The 16,326-nt window shown below is 36.5% G+C and overlaps 1 protein-coding gene across 4 annotated transcripts in view; it reads left to right on the top strand.

The window, feature by feature from the left end:
- The window catches only part of ROCK1 (Rho associated coiled-coil containing protein kinase 1), an 87,487-nt gene that overhangs the window by 22,045 nt on the left and 49,116 nt on the right, over window positions 1-16,326 (top strand). For 3 of the 4 annotated variants that reach the window (XR_004747968.1, XM_035316644.1, XM_035316645.1), the window contains exons 2-5: window positions 8,653-8,734; window positions 12,805-12,905; window positions 13,691-13,828; window positions 15,046-15,221. Coding sequence is in view for 3 of the 4 variants with exons in the window: in XM_035316644.1 (XP_035172535.1) it covers window positions 8,653-8,734; window positions 12,805-12,905; window positions 13,691-13,828; window positions 15,046-15,221 (497 nt within the window). In the remaining variant the exon portion in view is untranslated. Of the gene's footprint in view, window positions 1-8,652; window positions 8,735-12,804; window positions 12,906-13,690; window positions 13,829-15,045; window positions 15,222-16,326 lie in introns of those variants that run through there. The other variant, XM_035316646.1, reaches the window with a different exon arrangement.

Here is a 16,326-nt window from a genome sequence, read left to right on the forward strand (position 1 = left end):
GGGTGGGTGGGAGAGGGAATAATGTTAGACATGAGAAGGAAGTTGTGTGTTTTTTCTTACCATTGAATTACAGTGTTTCCCAAAACAATATCAAATAGAGCCCAAAGCTTTTCTGATGAGAGCTGAAGAAACATCAAGCAGGATGAGCTAAGCTTTGTAATGAGGTCTGCCTCCCTATCACTTGCACTAGTGATAGGGGGTTAAGGATGTTTTTAAGATGATTAAGTCCAGAAACTACCTTTATGCATACCAAAAGCATAACTGTAGTCTTGAGAAAGAAGGAAGGAAATTTTGGTGCTGGAGAAATGGAATCATTAGGTTGGAAGGGACCTCTTGATTGTATCACAGACGTACTAGAATGAGTCTAGAGGAGGGCCACCAAGATGATCTGAGGGTTGGAGCACCTCTCCTATGAAGAATGGATGAGAGAGCTGGGGATGATCAGCTTGGAGAAGAGAAAGCTCCGGGGAGGCCTTGTAGCGTCCTTCCAGTACCTAAAGGGGACCTACAGGAAAGCTGGGGAGGGACTCTTTGTCAGGGAGTATAGTGGCAGGACAAGGGGAATGGCTTTGAACTAAAAAAGGGTAGATTTAGATTAGATATTAGGATGAAAATATTTATTCTGGGGGTGGTAAGGCACTGGAACAGATTGCCCAGAGAAGCTGTGGATGCCCCATCCCTGGAGGTGCTCAAGGCCAGGCTGGATGGGGCTTTGGGCAACCTGGTCTGGTGGGAGGTGTCCCTGCCCATGGCTGGGGGGCTGGAAATGGGTGATCTCTGAGGTCCCTTCCAACCCAAACCATTCTGTGATCACCTAGTTTAATGCCTCTGCTCAAGCAGGCTCAGCTAGAGCAGACTGTCCAGGATCATGTTCAGATAGATTGAGAATTTTTCCATGGAGGGGAAAGACTACATCCTCTCTGGGCATTCTGTTCCAGTATCTGACCACTCACATCTTTTTAGTTTCTGAGTTTTATTGTATTCAGAGGGAATCTTGTTTTTTAATTTGTGCCTGTTGCCTCTTGACCTGTTGGTAGAAAACCCTGAGAAGAGTATGTCCTCTTCTTCATTCCCTCCTGTTTCATACACATGGACAAGATCTGTGAGCCTTCTCTTCTCAGGCTCTCTCAGCCTTAATAATTTTTATGGCCTTTTGCTGGATTTGCTCTCTTCTACCAGTGTTCCAGTGCTGGGCCCAGCACTCCAGGTGTAGCCTCACCAGTCTGAGCAGAGGAGAAGGATCACCTCTCTTGTCTTGCTGGCATTGCCCTGCGTAATGCAGCCCATGGTGCTGCTGGCTGCCTTTGCTTTGAGGGCTCATTGCTGGCTCATGACCGCTTTGTCCCCTGGTCCCCTGAGGTCCTTGTTGGCAGACCTGCTTTGCAGTTGGTCAGCACCCAGCGTGTGCTGGTGCCAGGGGTTCTTCATCCCCAGCTGCAGCACTTGCCATTTACATTTGTTGAAGTCCACGAGATTCTTCATTGCCAACATTTCCAGCCTTCCCAGGTCCCTCAGACAGCTCCAAGATCTGATCATTCAATTCAAAGAAACTTCCGATATTACTTTTTTTTTTTTTTTGATGCAGTTGAGGTACTAATTCTCATGTGAGTTGGAAAGTAGGATATAAAAACTTCTTATACTACTTAAATAGGCTATTTCTGTTGGTAATTTACCACAGAGATCATGCATGTATGATGGGGCATTGCGATGAGTTGTGATGAACACTTGAAAATGAAGTTCAGTCAGGTTTGTTGATTTTAAGTAGGGGAGGAAGCTTTAGTACTATAGAAATAAACAGGAAAATAGTTACAATACAGGGAACTAAACCAGGGATGGTTAGAGTTGTAGCTCTTAAGACTTACTGTGCTCTAGCCAAAAAAGGAAAAGTAGCAAAGACTTGAAGCTTGGAAAACTGCCAGGCAGTCCAAGGAATGCAACTTTTGTATGCTGATAACACCCATTGAGTGTTTCTTAGTTCTTTGAATGGTAGATAAATAGTAAAATAAACAGTTGTCTCCCTAGCAGAGTTTCAGATGGATTTAGTACATTTTTCTTTATCATATGCTTCTACTAGATGATGATATGTCATAATGAAATGTGTATTAAGTAAGGAAAAAAAAACAAACGCGAAGTAGAGCCTGTAACTGTATCCTGATAATGTAGGTCATATATGTTTGACTTTGTATCACTTACAGATCCTGAGATGATAAATTTTGCTACATTGGAGTTGCTTCCTAGAGTATATTTTGAAGCATCCTAATACTGCATTTCACTATAAAATTGCATTTTAATGTTAGTTTTTTACAGCTGAATAAAACTGGTATTAGATATATTGTAATGAGTTTTGTGGTTAGGAATGTATTTACAGAGTGAGGCGGCCCAATGCAGTCATGGTAGGACTGACAACTTGATGCATTAAAACTCTGGGGATAGGTGCAGACAAAAGTGTGGGAAAAATGCCAATTGATGTGGAACTGCCTAAGCGATTGAAGAAAACTCTCAAATTTTAAAGGAATCTTATGAAAAGAGGTTCGGGTAGCAGTCTGTGGAATTTATTGCTAATAAATTGTGTAATCATGTTACCGATAACTTCCATGTTATTGCATTCTATATGTATAGAAAAACAGCAGGGAAAAATTAAGGAAAAGGCTACAGCAGAAATTGTTCTGCTCATCTCTTCATGAAGAAGCTTACAGGAGCTCCCACAGTGGAGTCTTTCCCTTACACTGCTCTACAAAAGGGTTTTATACATATTCTTACAAAACAGTAAGATTGAGACTGGTTGATATTTATCCATCTTTTTTTACCTGATGGTGTCTCATTAAGGCATGTGGCGTGTTTGTGTGTGTGTATAACCTTACTGTTTATCTACGTTACTGCTTAAAGCTGTTCTTAAAGCGCTAGGATAGATGGTAAATGTACAGCATTATTTTTGTTCTTTCCCTGAAGAAAAAAAAAGGGGGGGGGGGGGGGAGAATGCTGGAGCCCCCAGCCCAGTGGCAGAACAAGTGAGCCCACGTGTGCTACGATGAGCACAATTTAACTCAGTGTGTGGAAAGAAGTCATGCTTTGCAAACCTAGTATAGTTCCTTGAAGTAACTGCTGAGTATGAGGAAGACAAAGCTTTTGACGAGGCTCTTCATTTGAGCTTTTTTATCAAAATGAAGTTGCTTTGAACTCGGGCTGTTTTGTGGGTTGATGGATGAAGTAAGAGTTGTGTGGTGGTTTTACCGTGCTAGGCAGCTGAACACCACAACTGCTCTCTCACTGCCCCTCCTCAGATGAGGAGGGGAAGAAGTAAAGGAAAGAACAACTCACGGGTTGAGATAAGGATGATTTAATTAAAGAGAAAAAATATTATTAAGGAAATATTATTATTAATTAAACAATTCAACTAAAGGGAAAAAGGGTAAGGGGGAAAGGCAATAACAAAACAAGTAAAGGCTATGTGGAAGTGCAGAGGAAAGAAATTACTCTCTGCTTCCCACTAATGAGCGATGCTTGACCACGTCCTTGAAGCAGGGCCTCAATGCACGTAGCCGATGTTCAGGAGGAGGACAGACGTTTTCACAACGAGAGCCCACCCCTCCCCTCTTCTTCCTTTTTCCACCTTTTATTGCTGAGTGTGACACCGTATGGTATGGAATATCCCTTTGGTTGGGTTAGGTCAGCTGCCCTGCTGATGTTCCTTTCTCACTCTTTGGCCCACCCCATAGGAGGGTCAGAGAGAGTCCTGATGCTGTGCCAGCACTGCTCAGCAGCAGACACAGCACCGGTGTGATACCACTGCTGTTCTAGCTACAAGTGCAGAGCGCAGCACTGGATGGGCTGCTGCAGGGAAAGGCAACATCCCAGCCAGACCCAGTACAAGTTGGTGCTCAGTTTACTAAAAAAATAGCGATCAGTAATGGAGTCTAATAGGCCTGTGCTGCTGCTCAGAAATAAGTGATCTAAAATGGTGAATGTCAAGATGAGAAAATGAGTGATCAAAGAATAAATTAATATTTGTTGGTTCCTGGGTGATTAAAAGTAGTAGGTGATAGATATATCAGTTTCTCTCCCATACTAAATTTGGGTGGATGTGTTGTTGAGTGTTGAACTAGCTCTGACTTATAGTACTTAGTTTTGTGAAAGAGTCGATTTAGTGTACAGTGACAGTCAAAATTACCCAAATAGTTCAGGTAATAACTTAGAACTTAATGAAGAACAGGACAGGAAACACTATGCTGCAGTGTATGCTTATGGTGTGATCACAGCTGAAATAGTATTTGCAGTTTCCTCCCAGTTTGGAAAGTATAAAGTAGAAAATAAAGACAAAACAAGGCATTGGGTGAAGGTGAGAATTGGAATCTCTCTTATACAAGCATAACTAGAAAAGAGAAGGCCAAGAGAAAAACGATGGAAGTGTGTAAAATGGTGTCATGAAGCATCTGGATGAAGTTATTGTTACTTTAGTGACTGAAGCATGGCAAGCTCAGAATGAGGTATGCTTTCACATAACCTGTAGATACATAGTTATGTAAATGGAAGTCACTTAAGCAGGTACAGAAAGTGATTAGAAAAAATGGCTGAAGAAAATTCTCGTGTGAGCTGCTAAGTACAGCACTGCAATTTCATACTCACAAATACATCAGAAGTATTGCCATATGCGGGACTTCGTCATATTCTCTTTCCTAGACATACTAATCCTCATTTTTGGAGAGGGTGTATGAGTCCATGCTGACCTTTCGTTTCACTCGGCGTGTCTGTTCTTTTGAAACTTGTAAGTGTGGTGAAGTGATGAACAAAACCAATGAGGGTATGTGGAAATGTTGGTTTGGTATGGAAGATCTCTCCGCATGTTGTACTGGTTTTCTAGTATGCTTTATTTTTTTATTTCAGGATAAAATGAGGTATTTTAAATAATGAAGATATTGATAGTTTCCTTAAACAAATGTGATGTAGAAAAGATCGTATATTAGACCACGAAACTGAGCGAAGGATGGTAGGAAGGAAGCTTTTTCCACTTTTTTATTCACCTCTGAAATACTATTACCAGAGAGGATGGAAGTGGAAATCATGTGTTTGCTTTTTCAAGCTAATGTATTCTAGTCTAACTATTAACATAAAATGAAAATGTCTGTCTGTAAACCTCAAAGCTAAACAGGAAAATTGCTCTGTAATGACTGAATAAAGTAGGGCTTAGAGTAAGCTGAAAATACCTCTAAGCTACAGTACATGTTTCTAAGAAATGCTGAATGTTCTCTATTTCAAGAAGATATATATTAAAACCAGATTTTTCCCATTTGCATGTTTTCAATGTCATAAACATAATTATTTAAATAAAGCATGTTAAATTATTGGATGTATGGCTACCAATTATGATGTCTTACTATACTGTCCTGTAAGTTCTTTTTCCTTTAAGAAGGAGGAGGATGTGGCTACTGTAGGTCTTGAAGGAAAGCTAGCCCTTCCTGTCTGTATCAGGAAAGAAGTCAGACGGTATGCTTGAAAGATTGAATGAGATGGAAACAAGAAAGCTGAGAGATGGGTTCTCTCTGCACACATCAACAGTAATAGTTGTGCCTCCTTTCAGTCAGCCTTTATTTTTTTTTCTTCTCGTAGCTGTTATTGCTAAAACTCTGCAGGATATTCTGATTTGTCACCTGCACCACTTCCAGTGGGCATTGCCATGGCACTGTGCTCCTTCCTGTTCATTCACAAGTGATATCACTTAAAAATAGCTGTGCTTCTGCATTTCCCTTTGTACTGGGACAGTTTGTCAAGTTCACAAGTTCTTCTCCTTTCGCTAAAGCAAGTGAAATAGACTACTTCATGTCTTGTTATACTAGGTATCCCAAATGCATGATTTCTGTTACTCATAAGGACTTAGCGTTTTCTACTTAGATTAAAGAAAATATCCCAACTCTTTGAACTCCCTTAAGCTTACTATTTTATTTGCAGTCCACCATTAGAATAATACTATTCTATTTTTTTCTTCAGAAAGCAGATAATTCCTTCAGTTCAAGTTTGGGAGTGAAATTTGAGAGTTAAGGATTTACAAGTTCTAAATATTGTAGCCCTTCCTCCACCTCCACCCCCTTTATTTTTTAAGAAAGATTTGTACCAGGACAGTTTCTTCTCTGGATATTGTAGTAAAGGGGAACTTGCTGTTGAAGAGACTGTTTTGAGTAAGGAATTCCTGGCCTGCAGCTCCCTGAGATGGTGTTTGTGTAATTTTGAAGTGTGATTTGAAATGCATGTGAGATCATGAAATAGTTGGAATTTGTATTTCAAAGTTTATTTTTAAGTGTTTTACTTGAAAAAGTTCACATCTAAGATCCAAAGGGGGATATTTTCGTGGTTAATTCTAAATTAAGCAGTACAGAAAAGATGCTTTTGCCTGTTACAAGTGAATTTGCATGCATCTTTATTGTAGAGCTTTTTTAAAAGACACAACAACAGCAACAAGCCTGACAATGAAACTGTGACAGTCTACACTTACTGTTTTTTTTCTTGGTAGACTTAACATTCAGAAAAGTTAAGATGCCAATTAATACTGATGTTAAAAATGTGTAAATATTCCCATTAGCCCTAGCTTGTTGCATTCAGTTTTTAAAATTTTCCCTTTCCCGAGGGAGAAAAATAAAAAGACTAGACGTTAGCTTTTGGAACAAACCTTGAAGTGAAGAAGCAAGCAGTTATACTGCCCCAGAGCAGATCAGGATTGGGAGAATTGTGTTTTGCTTTTGCTTGGTGTGTGGAAAAGTTGTGTGTCAGCTGTGGCCCCAGGAAAATGGATCAGTGCCTCAGATCTGAAGGTTTACAGGTAAAATGCTCCCCGACTTGGGCAGTGCATCCCCATCACTCGTTTGTGCTTGAGAACGACGGGAGGTGGCCCAGCGGCCTTGTGGATGTTGTGTGCCCCATGCTCCTCACAGCCTGGGACTCAACATGGAGCTACCGGTGGCCTTTGTCCTGCTGCCGTGGTTCCTCCGTTGAAGCTACCAAAGAAGGGAGATTCTTTAGTGGATTTTCTGGATGTTTACTGTGTATCTTTGGAAAAGGCATCTTTTAGTAGGTTAAAAGTTTCTCGCCAAGTTGCATTTACCCGGCATAGCTTTATTTCCACATCTGTCTTGAGTCCAAGTTGTTGTTGGCCTCTTACTCTTGTTTATATTATGGACACATTAAGTAGTTAGTCCGTTATGTTTTATCCGTTGTCATTTGCTTTCCTTTTTTGTCATCAGTGTAAGATCAAAATGATCATCCTTTAATACGCTGAGGATGCAGAAGCGAACTTGAAGTGCTGTGAAAATAGTGTGATACTTTTCTTTATCATTTTCCTTGTAACATTTTTAAGAGTTCAAGCTAAGGCACTGTATGGACTTAACAGAGGAATGTTTTAATGAAATTAACAAATAGAATAATATCAAGCCATTAAAGCAGTTCTGATTATCGTTGTATTCTTAGCCTGTATTCCTTACCTTGAATTCTAGCATGATTTTACTTCGGGAATAGTCTCTCAAAGGAAGGAGTAGTTAGGACTGATGGATCAGCTTTCAATCCCACGCTACATGATTTTATAAAAGTGGATTTTATAAAATGGTCAAACCTAGATCTACTCAGATCTGAACTGATCAGATTGAAGATGTCTGGTCTAATACCTCACTCCCAGCGGGTCAGTGATAGATAGCATGGACATGTAGGTGGCAATGGGACAAGTAAATACTGGTACTTCCCAGGCATACTTTGTTAGCATCCAGCAGTTTGTGTTTCATGACCTTCCCTCTGTTTTTGCTGTTGTGACTTACCACCTTGTTGACAAAGAAAATGCCCTAATGCTATTTATATGATTCCTCATAGTGTGACTCTCTAGAATACTCGATCGTTTATCGTTAGATACTGTACCTGTGGTTTTCAACCAACACTTCATCTAGTTCTTCTCTGAGAAGATACAATCTGCTGAAGAGTCATGTATGCCTGTTGTAAAATTAATACATAATAAAATTTACATAATAAAATTTACATAATAAATTTACATAATGAATTTTAAGTCAGGAAATTTATGGCACTTAACAAGACCTTTTGTGGGTTTTTTTTGGTCATAGGGATGTATTCAGTGAAAGATCGGTGAATTTACATGTGTATGCAGCATTAAGTTTTTGGTTTATAGCTCTGTTATCTTAATTGCTATTATTAAAAAGGACAGAGGGAGCTGATTGTTGGAATTAGCATCATCGTCCTTTTTTTTTGCCAGTGACTTCCTAATATTCAGGTGCCTCTTGTGTAATATGTTGAGACTTAACAGTGAGCTTCATTAGAACTGCTATCTGTAGTTTTTGTATTTGCAAAAAAATGCTACTTTACACGTAAATGTGGGGCTTACAAGGTTAATTGTAATTCATAGAAGTATATTTGTTTTGAGAGGGATGAAGAATAAGTTTTGAAGAGCTCAGTGGAAGAGGAGTGACAGCTGTTTCACCTGTCCTTTACAGATATATAACTCCTAATTGAAACTTTAAATATGAATAATTTCATTTGTTTGGAGAACTGATGGGGAAAACCATTGCTATCTTCTCATTGACTGGCAGAAACTTTCTTTCTAATTATTTTTAATTATTAATTGTTTTTCCAAATGCTTAACTTTGCCTTCTTCCTCCCCTCCTCCAGGATGGATTAGATGCTTTGGTATATGACTTGGATTTTCCTGCTTTAAGAAAAAACAAGAACATTGATAACTTCTTAAACAGGTGTAAGTATTTAATGTTTTGGTTACTAACTAACAGACTATAAATACCAATCAAAATAAAAGATGTTCCAGGTTTTTGAAAGGTTGTTAGAGAATTTGGGTGCATTAAGTTTTTGGATGTAAATTGTTTTAGGAGTCATATTTATTTCCCAGTCAGTACTCACACAGTTACTTACAGAAATCTGTTCGTCCAGCAACTGTGCGTCCAAGTTAATATAAATGTTGTTGCTTTCAGTGGTACAGAACCTTTGAAGAAAAAGGCTTCTATCTTTGTTCTTGGCAACCTCCTGGATTCACATAACTTGCTTTTATAATTGCATGTACTAATATATTATAAGCTGTTAACAGTAAAATGCCATAATACATCTGCAGTGTCAAGAAGTCATTTTGAAATGTTCACTGACAGACTAGAACGTGTGCTTTGTAGGCATTTTTCGTGTAAAAGGTCTGTTTTCATTATTGCCTGAGAATACTGTGTAGCTGCTATATTTACTTGTACATGCCACTGATGTGTCCGTAGAATTATTCTTTTTTTTTCCCCTTTTTAAACATACATAAAATTATGTTAAGTCACCATGGTATTTTTCATGATCTTAAAAAAATATATATATATATATCAACAGGTGCAAAACCATCTTTTGGGTTTTATTGTGTAGACAGCAAAAAGAATACTTAAAAAGTGGTAAACCATAATGTCAGCAGTTCTTCTGTTATCTGAGTTTTGCAACTGGAAGAAAACAATGTCCCTATTTAATTTTTTTTTTGTTTTTATTAATTTTTTTTTTTTTTTTTTTTTTTTTTTTTTGTGAAAGAATTTCAAAAATCACATACTGTTAATTTTACTCTTCAGATATAACTAATTTTAAAATTAGGAAGGAAATGACTTTATTTTTTAGCATTTTACTCTGCATTTTTCCACTACAAGTTTTCCTGCAGATTCTCATCTGTAATAATATTTGTAATGAATAAAGTTGATTCTTTTAATAGAAGCCATGTTTCCATAATTTTCATATTTAAAAAGCAAAAATGAAGCAAAGAAAAACACTTACTAGTTTTTTTTACAGACTACTGTCACATTCTGGAAATAACGGCAGATATGTTTGCTGATTCCAGACTTGCTGCTGCCTGTGGATTGAATGGCAAGCCTTGAAATTAAATTAACTTTTATTAGATTTTTACAAGCTTAAACAATATAATTAAACGTAATAAATGTGGCAAATATGAGGTAATTTTATTAAAATAATCTAATTTTTGTCTTCGCTTCATTGAAATTTTTGTTTCTCTTTCCAAGGCATTTTTACATAGTTTACTCAGTCCATGTGTAAGCCACTATAGTGAATTTGTGGATTTTATTTTACTTTATTCCCTATTTCTAGTAATTTACGAGTCCAGTAGATCTGGTGTATGGCTTGCTTGCATGTAAGCTGGTTGCTGGAATACCTAAGGTCAAATGTTTAACTTTTCACAATTCAAACTATGTTTGAAATTGTACACATTGTTACACGCACATTTTGTATACTTTATTTACAGAGAAGGTGTGGTGAAACTGGAGAAAGGAGAAGTTGGATTAGGCAAAGGAAATACTTATTTCAGCAGATATTTTGAATGCAGTTCTTATGTATAGTGAAGTCATCAGTTTCAGAATCTCTTCACTTGTGCATTTGGGGATGAGTGAAGGAAAGGGAAACTTTTATTTACAGTCTGATAATGAGTATATTGTAGGTGTAAATTATACCCTGTGTAAAATGTAACCTGAAGCAATGTGAAAGTGGAGAACAGACCTATTTATTTCACTTCAGACTACTTCTAAAACTGTAATATTGCTGTCTTTACTGGAATATAAAAACAAGCTGTGGGTATAAGTAGTGACCTTAGAGGGAACTGCGAAATCTAGTTTGTCTCAAACTGCTGATTTAAATAACAATAAATAAGGCTTTATGTACATACTCTAAGATGTTTAGGAAGGTTTTCATGTTAACTTCAGCGTCAATAGAAAATCATTTAAAAATCTTTTTGCAGTATTAGCTGTCCAAACAGTTTGCAGCATTATTCTAGAACTTACAATGAATTTTTACATTGCAGATCAGAATTTGCTTACTTTATTTTATGGACTGATGATTGCCATGTGAGCCTGTCCTTATCCCCTCCTATATTTATCTGGGTTTATGTTGTATGTTTGTGGAGATTGTCTTCAAAATCAGCCTTTGTTGCCTAAGGTTGTGAGGGTTATTCGCACAGACATGGAACCTCATTAATTTTCTACCATATATGATTTAAAGAATAAAGAGATTAGCTATTCAAGATGCTTGGTATGGGGACTTGATTTATTTCTGGACAACGTATAGGCTTTATCATCAAATGTCAGGCCAAGTTGGAGTTGCTGTTTTTTGCCATGGGAGCCACCCCACCTGGTCATAAAGTGTAAGCTGGTTGTGTCCTCCCCTGTTAGCAGGACATTGGGAGCTGCCTATTCAAATATGTTGCAGCCTGATAAACCTTGTTTGACAGATCTTTGAATATTAAGATAAAATCTCCAACGCTGTTTTTAGTGTAATGTGTTGTCTGAAGATACTGGGCATTAGTATGTCTCTCAAGCAGTAAATTGCAATTTTGCAACTGTTCACAAGCCTGGTTTACGTTACTTAAAAATATTTGGCTTAAATTGCTCTTAGAGTATTTTCCTTTATTCTGTTTTGGCCATGGTTGAGGTTTTGTAATTGAAAACATTAATGCATTTATATTGTGGCTAGCTTGTCTTTTCAAGAATGTAAAGGTTTTTCATTCAGAATTGGTAGACTTGCTGGTAGGAGATTATTAGGCAGTAAGTTAACAGTAGTTGGAAAGCTGTCATGAGAATTGCTGCATATCAGTTCTGTGCAGTCCTACCCATCCTCTGCTATAGGTCAGCTTTTCACCTTGCGGTGGGCAAATAGGGCAATGCATTATTTTTTCAAATAACTGAATATTTTGATCCTTACGTGAAATAATTTGTCAGAATTTACAGATTTAACATCATTTATTGAAATCAGCTTTTGGCATGCTGCGTTGTAAAGGGATGGCTTCACATTAGTAATTCAAAAGATTATTTATTTAAAAACTGTATTTGTTTCTTTAACATTATAAAATCATAACGGATCTTAATTGTATGTATGTTGCTTTTGTTTTAGATAATGACCTCTGTATATTGAAATCTAAGGGTAGTCTTCTGTTGTCTGTCAAATCTGTTTTTAAAACATGAACTCCAAAAATGACATTTTTCCTTCTTTCTCTTCCCGTCTGTACTTTTTTCTAAAGTTTGCCTAGCATATTATTTTTGAAAATAAAATACTGTTGTATAATGTATTTTATTAGGAGTGTGTCCGTTTTAGTAGCTGCTCCTTCTTTTTAGAAATACTGAAATGTGAAGCTTTTCCATGTAATCTCATGCCAGTGTTGACCCACATGGATTAAAATAGACTGTTTTAATCTTTGACCAAATTTGGAATTAGAATATCTGCCCACTGGGAGTTTGTAAATTATTGTAGTTTATAGAATGACAGGTTTATATAAATAATTACAGTGATTCCCACTGCATGTTTTAAATTAAAATCTACTTTTTTGAGCAATAGGAATAATAAAATTGCGGAATACGGAAAGCTTATTTTAAAAAAAATATAGTTTCTTCAAGCATCTCCCATGTATACTGTATGATATTTTCTCAGATGTATTACACAGTTATCCAGAAATAATCTTTTTAAGTAGATTTGCTTGCAAGCAAGATCATGCTGGATATGAAGTTTTTGCTTAGCTCTTTTTTTTCCAGATAAATATTTTAAAAGAAATTCCCAAATTAAGATCTCCGGTAACCTGATTGTACAGTAGTTACTGCATTATTTTTGTATCAAGTTTTGATTACTGAGGTAATGAGAATGAGGTCAAGCGTTCCGCAGCAAGGTTTCCAGTAGGGAGGTAGGTTAAAAATGAAGTCCCTTTTAAAGAGGAATATATCTTGCAATACTTATGAGAAATAAAAATGAGATGAATGGGTTTAATTAAATTGATTATATATGAAATGTGATTTTGCTTTCGTACAGATAAAGACACAGTAAATAAAATGAGAGATCTGCGCATGAAAGCTGAAGATTATGAAGTGGTGAAGGTGATTGGTAGAGGGGCATTTGGGGAGGTTCAGTTGGTAAGTTATGTTTCTGTACATTTGGATGTATGTCTGTCGTATTTGCTTGTGTCTGTTTCTGAATACAGTGATCAGAAGATGAAGTCTTAGGGTTTTATTTTATAGCCTTGAGCTCAATGAAATTTTGTTTCTTTTTATCCCATAGAAAAGTTTCTGAGAATCTTGCATTTCAGTACTGTCAGTCGCACTTACTTTGCTTTGTAAGGCATGCTTCTCCTGGTAAAGTGGAATGTATATCAATCATAATCAACAAAATTAGTCTTTGCCACTGTGTATGGACACTTGAACAATTCTTCAAGACTAGAAGAATTTCTGCTAGTTCACGGAACACAGCAGTCTTGTAGATGTCTTTCAGAAGATGAGAGGAGGTGTGTGTGATGTTTGTGACAGATGAACAGACTTGTTCGTGTTGCTTCATTAAACTGAGAATGGGTAGGAGAAACTAGAAATAGACAAAGTCTTCATGTCTGTGAATGATGTCTGGCTTATGTATTTAATAGGTGCCATTATTTGTGCTTTTAGAGATACACACCTACAAGTCATGAAGTTACTATTATGCCTGTGGACTCTGGATAGTTTTAGAAAGTAATTTAAGAATATTGTGTATATTGTCAGAAAATGCAATGTAATTATTTTGTAGACCTACAATATGCATTTCTTCATAAATGTGAAGAATCTAATGAAGCTTGTTAAACAGTGAAGCAGGAAAAAGACATTCAGTGATTTTTTTCATATATAAAGGTGGGAAACTAACGTGGTGTTTTATGTCATACTTGTCTTCATAGGTAAGGCATAAGTCGTCAAGAAGAGTGTATGCTATGAAACTTCTAAGCAAATTTGAGATGATAAAAAGATCAGATTCTGCTTTCTTCTGGGAAGAAAGGGATATTATGGCTTTTGCTAATAGTCCCTGGGTTGTTCAGGTATGGTGAGATTCCTTTTAAAAATATCATGGTAGAATGGTTCCATTACAGTACTGCACAACTTACATTTACGTGTCTTAGTTGTTCTAACTCCCATTTTGGTTACATTGATCTGGATCTGTCAGGGCAATACGTTACTAACAGTAGGAATTGCTGTTTGCAACATATAGCTGATATTGTGCTTTCTTCAAAACTGTGTTTTGTCTTAAATACAGGATAAGCTATTCTATTTGTTAGTAAAACTATTTGCCAGAGATAAATTGAAACTGATGAGTCTGCTTTATAGTACTTTTGGAAGTAGCCAACATATCAGAAATCTGTGCTTAAGATGTAGCTTTTGTATATTCCAATTTGTGTGTGTATATGACTGCAAATTATGCCTACTCTGGTTACGTTTTCCTCATTTCAGTTTTATCACTGACAATTTTTTGGGAGGCATCGCTGCCTTTGAAGTTTATATGGATAATGCCTGAAGCTATCATCATACATTTGTGTGCACATGTTAACTTGTTCATTTAAACTGTTCTTACCCTTAAGCATGTAAATACTTTTTTTAAGGTAGAATTAAAGTCATTCAAGAGTTACCTAAAAATCATTCAAGACTTACCTAAATCAAATATATAACTACATTACTATCTGTCTGGGAGTGATTGTGCAAAATTATTTTATGATTTTCAGAAATGTTTAAGTTACCATGCTTAAACCTACTTGCACAAGTCATTTACTGCTGTAAGGGAAATATTTTTCTCAATTGTTTAAAGTATAGGTTCACTTTCTAAACAAAGAATACATTGACTGTAGAATAATAAATATTTTCTGATAACACAAATAGAATCAGGCAGATGTTTGAAATACAATAGTTCCATGTTTACATATTTGTCAGTTGGTGTCCCGGGGAGTAAGGAAGCATCTTGTCCTCTTATGCAATGAGCTTTCTTTGAAATGATTACAATTTGGTGCAATAAATACCAAAATCTGTAACCAGAGCTCTGCTGCTTCTGTAGTAATATAGAGATAGAAGATCTGGCAGAAACTGACTTGAGATTAATTCCTTTTTAGGAGGTCTACTGGATGACGCAAAGCTACTGCAGTAATTGTAGCAACTCTTTTACTTTGTAAATCAATGTGCACTGAAATTCTGTGGACTTCGAACAAGCTAAAGATTAGACAAATGGAGCACTCCGTGACTTGTTCTTTTGTTTATGTTCTTTTTACAGTTATTTTATGCATTCCAAGATGACCGTTACCTTTACATGGTCATGGAATACATGCCTGGTGGGGACCTTGTGAATTTAATGAGCAACTACGACGTTCCTGAGAAATGGGCAAGATTTTATACTGCTGAAGTTGTTCTTGCATTAGATGCAATTCACTCAATGGGTTTTATACACAGGTGAAAAAGAAAAAAGTATTGTTAGTGTTGTTTTAATCCCAGGGCTGTCAGAATGACTTCAATTGTTTAAGGCTGTTTTAAAATTGCTGATATTACTTCATTATTATTTTTATTGCTATTTTTATTGCTACTTCATTATTATTATTTATTGCTGATATTACTTCATTATTATTTTTCCATCTTACAACTTCAAAACTTTTTGTCATCAGAAGGTACAAAGCTGAGGTGACCCAATCAAAGTAAAGGTTTTCACCAGGATGATGTTCCTCAGTTTAGGGAATAATAAAATTGTACCACTTTACCAAAAGATGTAGCACTGAAGTGACATGAACAAGTTGGCCCTCAGAATAATTCATTTTTCTTGACTAGAAAAAACTGTTTTGAGAATTTGATAGCAGTAGCATACACTATTAGTAATTATTAACTCTCAGTTCTGCATTTAAAGCCCCATCTGGCATCAGTGGCCTGCTAAGACACTGAAAAGGGTGAGGAAAATCTCCCTGCCACCTGTTTTCTTATAAGGGGCAATATGGAAAATAGGGACTTAAGTTGTGAAGGGACTTAGGTTGGTTTGATATTATGTACTTGCCCTCAAGTGGAGTGTAGTCTCTTGTCAGATAGTGTTCTCTTCTGTTGATATTTGAACTTCTGTCTGTTTAGCTTTTAACCATATTTACTAGAAGCAGGAGAAGAAATTTTTCAACTGAAAATACACAAACAGCTTGAGAAAGACTTAGTGTATATACTCTCAATTTGTAGTTTGGCCAGAAAATCACTGTTAACACTTCAATATTTTTCAAAAAAAAAAACACAAAAGCAAAGCAAAAAAAAATATATTAATCCATTGCTTGAGAAGAATCTAGAGCATCATTAATTATGAAGCTACTATGCCACATTTAAGGAATAAATTGTCTGAAACCTTAATTGTATGTATAAACTGGCTGAACCATTTGTACAGGTGTGTTGGCAAGCTTTACAAAACAGAGATTTGAAGTTGCCAACAGCACTGTCAGTCTTTTCCTCAAACTCCAGATTACTTTGACAGCAGATTTTTTGGAATTTGTTTTTAACTAGTTTACTCAAATTTGAGGACTGAACAGAAGCT

Source organism: Oxyura jamaicensis, chromosome 2, assembly GCF_011077185.1.
Source record: "Oxyura jamaicensis isolate SHBP4307 breed ruddy duck chromosome 2, BPBGC_Ojam_1.0, whole genome shotgun sequence".
In the NCBI taxonomy this organism is placed as follows: domain Eukaryota; kingdom Metazoa; phylum Chordata; class Aves; order Anseriformes; family Anatidae; genus Oxyura; species Oxyura jamaicensis.